We start from the raw sequence: 11,514 nt of genomic DNA, 5'->3' as shown, positions 1-11,514 counted from the left end.
CTAATACCTTTTTCTATGTTCTCGTTTATAAAGCAGTCTGGTGTGTGAAATGATTCGCGCAAACATGAAAGCATTGACGTTGATCGTGGGGAGTATTCCCTTTGAAAACAAAACTCAGCCACTGCGTCTTCAGCGGTTCGGATTTAGGAACATCAAAATGACTGCATCCTTATTACACCCAAGAACAGAACACCACAATCGCTTAGACGCCATTCTGCTCATAGTCAGTGCTCCAGCGTATCAACAATGACCGCGCTGGTCCGCGCGGACTACGAGCAAGTGTCTGTGTTGAAACGCTGCTGTCAATCAACAATCGTGGGAGGGGCGTCGATTTTGTGACGTCACAAAATCAAACAGCTTGATTTGAGATGGGGGAAAACATATAAAAAGATTAAAAAAAAACACTGGATGGATTTTTATCATTTTATGATGGTTGTGTACAGGCACTGCCAACACACTTTTCAGTACAATCAACTTGTAAAAGTGCATGTACCATTAAATGACCCCTTTAAATATATTGCTGTCCATTTTAAAAAGAAATTAACAAAATTAACACACCATTTAATGTCTCTTTTAAAATCATATAATAGTATAACCTTAACAGACTTCTTTAGTGTTATGGTATGAATAATGTTAAACTGCACGCATAAGTGATCATACAGACGGAACAAACTCATACAACCTAACACCAGCAGAGAAGTATGTGCACACCACAAAATTATTTGAGATATTTCTAACTTGTTTTCTTCAGTAATATGACAATTTGTTCAATATAGTATTTTTGCATTGCAGTATTTCTATAGTATCGTTTGTACAAATTATATTTTGTGTTATCAATGTGCAAATACACAGATGCTGCTTTGAATGAGACTCTAATAATATTAAATTGTTTATTAAATTGTTTGATTAGTTGTAGATTCAGTTCTACAAAACTCTTTTACAGAATGACTGGACAAGTGTTGGTGGAGAGCATGGATTTATCTGCCCACAGACTGTCTGTGAAGACCTCTGTTGAAGATGAGTCAGAGCGTGCCGATAGCACTATCAGCCGGTGAGATATTTTAGAACTCAACAATCAGCTGTTACGGTATGGAAGCTTGTTTCCGCCACAAAATAAAACATTTGAAAAGATAATTGCGACTTTTTATCTCACAATTGCGAGATATAAAGTCAGAATTGCGTGAAATAAAGTCAGAATTGTGTGTTATAAAGTCAGAATTTCTGACTTTATAACACGCAATTCTGACTTTACATCTCGCAATTCTGAGAAATAAAGTCAGAATTGACTTTTTTTCTCGCAATTGCGACTTTATATCACGCAATTCTGACTTTATAACACGCAATTGCGAGTTTATATCTCGCAATTCTGACATCTTTTCTCAGAATTGCGAGATATAAAGTCAGAATTGTGAGATATAAAGTCCAATTCTAAGGAAAAAAAAGACTGACTTTTTTTTTTTTACCTCAGAATAGTTTATATCTCACAATTCTGACTTTATAACACGCAATTGTGACTTTATATCGTGCAATTCTGACTTTATATCTCCCAATTGCGACTTTATTTCTCAGAATTGCGACTTTATATCTCGCAATTGCGACTTTATTTCTCAGAATTGCGACTTTATATCACGCAGTTGCGACTTTATATCTCGCAATTGCGACTTTATTTCTCACAATTGCGACTTTATTTCTCACAATTCTGACTTCATATTTCGCAATTGTGAGAAAAAAAGTCAGAATTGTGAGATAAAAAGTCGCAATTATTATTATTTATTTATTATTCATCGGCGGAAACAAGCTTCCATAGTTATGGTCTATCAGTCTGTATAAATCCCAATTTGACTCTTTTGCTAATGCAGTGGTCAGTCCATATGTGATGACACTTCATCAGAATTACAGCGAGTGGCCACCCTCGAACCACGTGGACTGAACTCACAGAACTCCTTCCGTGGCAGAGGGGCGCTGTCCAGGTGAGTGTCACAGACAGTTTCTTCAGTTCATTTGGGTTTATTCAAGTATGGCCTGCTTGGGAATTTGAATTTGAAATTGGTTAAAGGTACAATATGGCCCTCTAGCGGTTAAAAGACAAAACGTCATGCATTTTGCGGAAGAACATTGTTTTGGTTGTGCTTTGGCTCTGTGTGACTGTGTGGATAAATATGGTTATTTCTCATAACTAAAGAGAGAGATTATCCTACTGCTCATAAAACATTCACTACTAGGCTTAGGAGATATAAGCAGTTTAGATGATAAGGATCTCAAGCTGACTAGCTGAAGACATTACTGTAGTTTTACCCATTAATAGACATAGTAATGAAAATAAATTCCAACACAGCGCTACAACAACCATAATGAAATGATCTTCACAATATATAATGATTTACCATTAACTCTGTTAGAAAGCTACATATGACAATTTATCTGTTCAATAAAAAACTATTAAGTAATGAAAACAGCATCATCTCCACATAGCTTTTACAACATTTCGAAACGTCTCGCCTCCCTGAAGGAGGTTCGCTCGAGAGGCCCGAAGACGGCCCGAAGGCAGGGTCTGAGTGTGCAGTGCAACACTTACCTGTCTCCACAAGACAGCCAGGGATGCGTGAGAAGGCGGATGACCAGGTCCTCGAACCGCACCCAGCTGCCGTGCTGGCGAACAAGAGGGGGCTGAGGGGTGCAAGGCTTTGCAGTAGTGGTTCTCAACTGGGGCGTTCAGAGAACAACAGGGGGCTATTTAAGTGGGCTATTTAAAAAGTGTTAGGACTATGTATATGTTAAATTATGTTGTAAAACATATGCGCAGAGTGTGATGTCATATTGTGTGCACGCGCGTCTATGGTGCGCGTGAAAGAATACGTCAGCAGCAAAAAAAAAAAAAAAAAAAAACCCCTTCGTCCGCAGCCGCTCTACTCCTGACCGCAAGTCCACCGTCGGTGTTGTAGGCACCAGGAAGGTTTTTTGTGTTCATTTCTATTACATTACGATTGAAAGCAGTATCAATAATGTCAAAAATATGATGTGCAGTCAAGTTCGGGTGTGTGTATATGCTGTTTAAATTAGTGTTCTCACCGATACACTTGTGATTCGCAGAGTTTTGACGGGTTGTATTTTGACGACTTGATATTATTTCTTATTCAAAAGTTAAAATGATTTAAACTAAATTCTATTTATAAGGTAAAACTTTTACATTTTTAGGCATTAACTAATTCCAATCCCTAATGCCAACATGTTTTCTTTGTTCACCAAGTAATTTACTGGTCAGGCATTATTGTTAACTCGCAAGACAGTAAGGAGAAAATGACAATTTGATGGATAATTTAAATATATTCTGCAATCACATTTTGGTAATGTATTCGCCATCACATCTGAGCGCGAAACGCTGCTTGGGTAGTTTCAAGATATAAAAATATTTAATAATACAATAATAATTTAATTGTTCATATGTGTTTATTCTTGTTAGAAGATATTTTTTTTTACTGATTATGAACACAAATTAATCACGACAAACCAAATTAATTGTAATTGTATTAATTATACCATTGATGAAAACAAGCTGATACCAAGGTATTTTAGGCCTACAATTCTAACATAATTTTCCATGAAAAATCATGATTGTATTTATTTATTTTTCAAAAGTAAGGTTAATGTAAGCAGCTTCTTGCAATACTCTCCTATGCGTAATAAAACCTAAGTGCAAACATTACCGCTTTAATGACGTTCTTTATTTTTCAGTGCATTTGTTTTACAATATATGGTTGTTACTGTCATGGGATTAATATTATAACTATTATGTAGTAGTCTGTAGACAGACACAACTAAAAATTTTCTTTTTTTAATTTGCACACAGCGACCTGGATATTGGATAGGGGGCGCTGGCCCAAAAAAGATTGAGAACCACTGCTTTACAGGGTCGCACACCACCAGACTTGCCCTCTTGGAACCCAGGAACAGAGGAATTTGCTCTTTCTTTGAAGTGTGCTTTGCCTTTTTTGGGAGCCAGCGGTGGAACAGACAGGAACACAAACAAAGACTCCACCCGGCCCTCATCCGAGGGGAGGGAGTGGATCGGTGACCAATTCCAAAAGCACCCTCCTCCATCCCTGAGCGGGCCGCTTAGGAATGCTTTCGCTTGCCACCTGGCTTGGCAGCGCCTAGAGCGGGCTGGGCGTCCATACAGCGGCCGGCTCTAAGCTGAGGCCTGGCTGGAGGCTGTTGCGGAGGCCCAGTGGGAGCAGCGGCAGGGGAACACCCTCGGCGCTAAGCAGGCGGAGAAACTGCCACCGGCGGCGGGGTAGAGGCAGCAGCGGGCCGCCGGGGCAGGATGTGCCGGATGGCCTCCGTCTTCGCTTGGGCGCAGTTCTCCGCCGCATCGCTGACCAGGCCAACCTGGGAAATTGGGGAGACCAGGAACCGAACCTTGTCCGCATCCGCCATAACAACCAGGCTGAGCCAACGATGGCGCTCCTGGACTACTAACGTGGACATCGCCAGACCGATCGCGCATGCCACGACACTCGTGCCCCAGAGGGCGAGGTCGGATGCGGTGCAGAGCTCACCTATGAGCGCGTGGTCTGGGTTACCCTCGTGCATGTCTATGAGTGCCCTGGCCTGATAGACCTGTAACAGCACCATGGCATGCAAGAGGAGGTGGCTTTCCCACAGGCCTTGTAAGCTCTGCCCGTCAGAACGAGCGAGAACTCACAGGCTTTAGAGGGGAGACGAGGGGCCCCATCCAAAAAGCAGCGGCCACTGGACGCAGGTGCACCTGTGTCGCGCCAGACCGCTCTATTGGAGGGACTCGCAACCCTTCACCGTTCCTCCGTCAAGGGTAGTGAGGGGGGAAAAGCTTATTCGGGCAGTTTCTGGCAGAGAAAGGTGCCGTCTCCGACCTGGTAATCTCTCCATGCACTTTGGGAAAAGAAAGGCACTGGGGCGGCGAGCTGAGAACCAGCACGGCCCGTCCCAAGATAACAATCATCCAACCGAGACTGTTCGGGACACGGTGGAGGATTCCACTCGAGCCCGACAGCCTTGGCGGCCCGATTCAGCAGAGCTGATGTTTCTGGATCTGGCTCGGGCAACGTTGCACTCCCAGAGGGAGATAACGCAGCCAAGTCATCATTTCCAGAGGTCAGCTCACCCTCCGAAGCTGCAATCGGTATCCTGTCCTCTGGATGGGCCCTGAATGAAACGGCTGGTCGGTCCATTACAGAGGGACCAGCACGCTCCACTGGCTGCGATGTGATAGAGGAGTGAGGGACCCACAGGGATTGGTTAACGAGCGGGGAGGTCTCACTATGATCCTCTGATCACCCATCCCACACCACGCCGTAGCGGGGCGAAGTAATTGGGACTCCACCTTCACGCATGAAGGCGAGTCTCGATCTCAACACCGCGATAGTCATATTCTCGCAATGAGAAAATAAACTATCCACAAAAGCTGCATCAACGTGCTGTATATATACACATACATTATATACACAATACATTATATAAGCACTCATTTTTCCGCTCTCTAACCAGCCGTCAACAAACACAGAAATTTTATGCTGTTAAAACAGCAGTTGAGAGCTAAAAGTTTGCGATCACCGCTGCACTAGCGCTGTAGAACCACCAGCAACTGGAAGAGTCTTCCTAGAAGAACACCGACACACTTGCTCGTTGTATACAACAATACTCTTCAGAGACATCAAAAACGATTGGCTCCGAAGCAAAAAGTAACTAGTGTGTGCATCCACTTCCGTTTTTATACCCGCACCGCGGGGGGCGGAGTGTGTGATGCGAATCACGCACGTCAATTGCATTGGCTCGTTCAATAGTACTCGAAGATGACAGGCTCCCTAGCGTGATCCCATTCAGTCAAACGTCGACTACGTCGAACGTGAACGACTGAAAGGGAACCCTCAGTTCTCGCCATCTCCGAAAAGCTAAGCCAATGTTGATTTTGGTTTTATTACAAGATTTTTCACCCTCTCTTTTCGCTAGCAGACACTCCTGTTCACTGTTGTTTAAAACATCTCAGTTACTATTGTAACCTCCATTCCCCGATGGAGAGAACAAGACGTTGAGTCGAGACACTAGGGGTCACACTTGGGAGGCTCGAGCACGTCTGACATTTCAGAAAAGGCCAATGAGAATTGGTGAGTGGAATTTGCATGCCAGCCCCTTTCCCAGACATACAGGTAAAAGAGGCTCTACTCATTCAGGTTTAAGATGAGGAGCTGAGATAGTGTCCCTGTGTCCCTATACTAAACGCCACAACCACAACTCTATTAAACGTGTTAGAAGTTTGGTGGTGCAGGTGCATGTATGCTATCTTATACCAAGTAGCAAGTGCACTACAGCAACGTCGTAACCCTCCTAACGCCCAGAGTAAGTAACAAAAGCTTCCCTATTCAAGGGACTTGTCCTCACCATGGGAATAGGTCGGTTCAGCCGTATCCTTAAACTTTTTCTTTTTCTTTACAGCTGAGCACACCTGATTGTTTACAATGGGGAAGTGTTCTCCTTCTCTGCGGAGAAAGGAACAGTACGGAGACCACATCCTGCCCAAAGGGGAGATTAACATGTGGAGAGACATCCTATGGACTTACCTGCTGGGAAGTGCTAGATAAAGGAATAGCCCTTGTGGTGGGCTCTACCTGATAAAGGAGAGACTATCGGCCACAGTGACCGGACACTTTACCCGGAGATTGTAGAATCTCACAAAGGTGTTGGGTGTAGCCCAACCCGCAGCTCTGCAGATGTCTGCCACAAAACACCATTTGCTAAACCCGAGGAGGCTGCGATACCCCCATGGGACATGGTACACCTTGGCTTTGGTGAGTGAATAAAATGTCTGAAAGATTGTATCTATCACCGCTGGTGATAGTCCCCTGAATTCCTCCATGTCCCATCCAGGGACCAGACATGGAGATTCCAGAGTTCTGGACGCAGGTGCCAGATTGTGTAACTAATAGGACTTGTTCTCCTTCTCCCTGTTTTTGCACAGTGTCTGTGCAATGAGGCTCACTGGGGGAAATGCATACTTGTGACCCCTGGGCCAGTTGTGTGCCAGTGCTTTCATGCTGAAGGGGGCCGCTGTCAGTTAATACCACAGAGGACAGTGGGAGGATTCCCAGGTAGCGAACAGATCTATTTGTGCCTCGAAGTATTTACTACAAATCGGCTGAACCACCTGGGGAGGAAGTCTCCACTGCGAGATTGAGGTAGCCTGGGATATGAGTGGCTCGCAGTGACTTCAGATGCTGCTGACTCCACAGGAGACGGTAGGCGAGTTGTGACATGCGACGAAATTGGATACCGCCCTGGCGATTTATATACGTACTGTACTCATGGCCATGTTCTTACAATGAGGACATTCAAGACAGCGATCATGGCCATCTGAAGGAGAGAGAAATCGGCCACATCCAGAAGGACACAGACAGAAAGGCATCTTTTAAAAGATGAGATTTGCTGTGGTGCTTTTTTAGAGGGGAAACTTCCTCTTTTAGTTGAAACCCCCAGGGGTACTCCCTGCACCTATCTGTGAATTGTTTAAAGAGAGACAGCTGAAATGTGCTGAGAAATCCGGCAGAATGGAGGGAGATGAATGGATTGTAGATTTGTTTCTACTCATACAAAATAAATTTCTACAGGCTCCGAAGAACAAAGCTGAATGAGAAGAGCACACAAGCCTCATTTCAGTCAATTCTACTCACCAGTTCTCATGGGCCTTTTCTGAAATGTCAGAGATGCTCTGGGCTTCCAAGTCTGGCCCCTAGTGTTAGTCTCAACACAACATCAAAGAGACTGACAGAGAGGGAATGGGTGATTTCCCGGTGGTTGGAAATGTAGCTGCCTGTCAACCTTTCTTGTTCACTGTGACAACTAACCTATGCCATTCCCACACCTTTTCTCTATTTACGAATACGTCTAGACAAAGTGCAAGTGACGTATGGGTTGAAATATCCTTTTAAAATTACTTAATTCAATTTATATTGATGATATTGATATGAGGACTTACCAAAGTTTTGAAAATATTGTGAACAATACAAAGAACATAGATGCATACATCAACCAAATTAAAAAAGGGTGAACTTTAAATCTGCACAGCTATCATATTCACTGAATCGAAAAAGAATAGATTAAGTTAATAGTGATCAATTGAGAATGAGACTGCTAAGAGAACCAGAATTATCTCCATATTATTTAGGTTTTTTTTTCCAAATCAGTATTTGTTCAGCGTCACAGGATCATAATTCATAATTATAAATGAGACTCTAATTTTCCTAAGATAAAAGCTTAACATCCTTCTGTAAGGAGAAACTACAGCATATAGTAAAGTAGAATGTTTGAACCAAATTAATCAGGCAATTTCTCCCAGGACTCCCCAGAACCAAATGACAGGGCACTCTTGTTAAGATCCTTTGGGAAGCTGCAGTACCTGTCAAAGTTCTCCATATATGAAGTTAGGGAACATCTAGAAGGCTATTTAGTTTATTTCAATTTAGACTTGGATGGAAGGTGAACTCTTGAAATTAAATTCTGGTCAATTTCTCACAATGGGTATTTCCACATTGATTTATTATTTCCCTTTGTTTCCAAGGTTGGTGAGTATGGTAGTCACTCTTAGAGACTGGGCCCATAAGAGCCTTCAGGAAGAAGAGGAAAGGCCAGATTCTTTTTTAGAGCGCTTCCGAGGACCTGAACTTCAAGTTGCTCCCAGTCGGATAAGCATCAGTAGATCTGATGCTCATGATGGGAACAACAGCGCCAAAACCAAGTGAGTTTGTCATTATCACCATTCATACATAGCTGTATGAAATTTCCATTGTCCTTTTTAACAAACATGTAACCACATAAAATTATGAAATGCATTTGATTATCAGGAAAAAGTCTGATGTTTTCATCCTGGCACCTGCTGATGACCTGTACTACCGCTGGCTGTTTGTTATTGCCACAGCTGTATTGTACAACTGGTGCTTTGTGGTGGCTAGGTAAGACAAAAGATATGTTAATTTATTTACACTCTAATAATTTTATTTGGAGTTTAAAGCTGATATATTGAACATCAGTAGCATTTCTTAGCTAAGGTCCTAAAATAAATCCAATGATTCCAATGAAAAACTTGACAGCAAATTATACAGTAAATTAATCTGAATACTGTAAGCAGAAGAAATAATAAACCTACTAATTTTGCATGCTGAACACTGCATGTATATGGCCTGTGAGGAAATTATTTGTAGCAGCTGTTCGTCCATTAAATCCAAGCGGTATAATTAGACCTCATGAGCAAGAGTGTGTGATCTAGGCTCTCATTTTGATGATGATTCATGTAAATAAGTGTTTTTGTGCCATATGTGAAAGGGTTAGTCCTGACTCAAGCTGATGGTGTTTTATTATTCATATCCCAAACACAGAGCCTGCTTTGATGAGCTTCAAACCAGGAACTTCATTCTGTGGCTGGTTTTGGATTATCTCTCTGATGTCATTTATATACTGGACACCTGTGCAAGACTGAGAACAGGTCAGAATCTTTTAGCATCTAACATGTTTTTCAAAGAGTTGTTGTGACACTTCGCACTATTGATTAGATAGGTGCTTTGGTGCTAAAATTAAGTGTATTTGAGCAATCATTAAGAATTGACAATGTATATCTTCACTATAGGTTTCCTTGAGCAGGGTCTTCTGGTGAAGGACCTTACCAAGTTAAGAGAAAGCTACTTTCATACTTTGCAGTTCAAGCTGGACCTCCTATCCATACTGCCCACGGATCTAGCCTACATCATCATTGGCATTCATGTACCAGAGCTGCGTTTCAATCGGCTGATGCGCTTCTCACGCCTGTTCGAGTTCTTCGACCGCACAGAGACCCGCACAAATTACCCCAACATTTTCCGCATTTGCATCTTGGTGCTCTATATCCTAGTCATCATTCACTGGAATGCCTGCATCTACTTTGCCATTTCCAAGTCTCTGGGCTTTGGATCCGACCAGTGGGTCTACCCAAACATTTCTGACCCTGAGTTTGGGACTCTCACGCGAGGATATGTCTACTGCCTCTACTGGTCAACCCTCACTTTGACGACCATTGGGGAAATGCCAGCTCCGGTGCGGGATGAGGAGTATCTTTTTGTTGTTTTTGATTTCCTTGTTGGCGTTCTCATTTTTGCCACCATTGTTGGTAATGTAGGAGCCATGATATCAAACATGAATGCCACACGGACCGAGTTCCAAGCTCACATCGATGCCATCAAACACTACATGCAGTTCAGAAAGGTCAGCAAAGAGCTAGAAGCTAGAGTCATCAAATGGTTCGACTACTTGTGGACCAACAAGAAAGCAATTGATGAGCAGGATGTCCTAAAGAATCTGCCAAACAAACTGCGGGCTGAGATTGCTATCAATGTGCACTTAGAAACATTGAAGAAGGTCCGTATCTTCCAGGACTGTGAGGCAGGGCTTTTAGTGGAACTGGTGCTCAAGCTGCGGCCACAGGTCTTCAGCCCTGGAGACTACATCTGCCGAAAGGGAGACATAGGAAAAGAGATGTACATCATTAAAGAGGGTCGCCTTGCTGTTGTGGCTGATGATGGGGTGACCCAGTATGCACACTTGACGGGCGGCAGCTGCTTTGGCGAGATTAGCATCCTCAACATCAAAGGGAGCAAAATGGGCAACCGTCGTACAGCTAACATCCGTAGCATTGGCTACTCTGACCTCTTTTGTTTGTCAAAGGATGACCTGATGGAGGCTGTAATGGAGTATCCGGATGCTAAGAAAGTTCTGGAAGAGAGGGGAAGACAGATTCTCCTGAAAGAGGGTCTGCTGGAGGAGTTGGAGGCCGGTGGAATGGGAGAAGAGCGGGTTGAGGAGAAAGTGGAGAGGTTGGAAGCTTCTCTTGAAATACTACAGACTCGGTTTGCTCGGTTACTGGCTGAATACACAGCTACTCAACAGCGGCTGAAGCAGAGACTTACAGCATTGGAGTGTAGGACACATCACTCTGGAAGCGGATTCCTCTCGGATGGCAATGAAAGCACTATTGATGGTGATGGTACACACAGTGAGGTCAACATCCAACTCTGAGCACTTGCTTTTAAGAGAGAACCTTGTACTAGTCTTAATGACCACTCAATAGCAATAATATAGGAACACTTTACAACAATTATAGCTGTCAAAACAGTTAGTACACATGTGGAATTGTTTCATTTATATTTATAAATGTCATGGAACAAACCCTAGTTATACACAAAATAACATAATTTCCTTACGTTTTTGGCCATCCTGCCTCTACTTTGTTTGCTTATTGTGTGATGTTTTCCAAAATAAAAAAATTCCTACATAAAACATTAACCGTACTTCTGACAAATACAATTAAACTAGTCTATACATGAGATGAGGACTCCAGACATATTAGTCTTCTAGAAAAACTATAAATAATAATAATAATAATAATAATAATAACAATGTTTTATTCTACATGGAGCGGGAGCCCCAGAGTTACAAATAATTCTCATTTGGGGTGGTGAC

The 11,514-nt window shown here is 42.8% G+C and overlaps 1 protein-coding gene across 1 annotated transcript; it reads left to right on the top strand.

Annotated features, from left to right (window-relative positions):
* Positions 1-944: 944 nt before the first annotated feature.
* Positions 945-11,070, top strand: LOC311303484 (cyclic nucleotide-gated channel alpha-2-like; the record flags this gene model as incomplete). Its single annotated transcript, XM_084429989.1, has 6 exons — positions 945-1,051; positions 1,860-1,970; positions 8,588-8,764; positions 8,871-8,978; positions 9,402-9,508; positions 9,650-11,070. 6 exons carry the CDS (start codon positions 945-947, stop codon positions 11,068-11,070), a joined length of 2,031 nt encoding a protein of 676 aa, XP_084286115.1.
* Between the last annotated feature and the right edge of the window lie 444 nt (positions 11,071-11,514).

Source organism: Rutilus rutilus, assembly GCF_951802725.1.
Source record: "Rutilus rutilus genome assembly, chromosome: 14".
In the NCBI taxonomy this organism is placed as follows: Eukaryota; Metazoa; Chordata; class Actinopteri; order Cypriniformes; family Leuciscidae; genus Rutilus; species Rutilus rutilus.
Note: the sequence above shows the minus strand (reverse complement) of the source record. Positions and strands in the feature narration are given on the sequence as shown.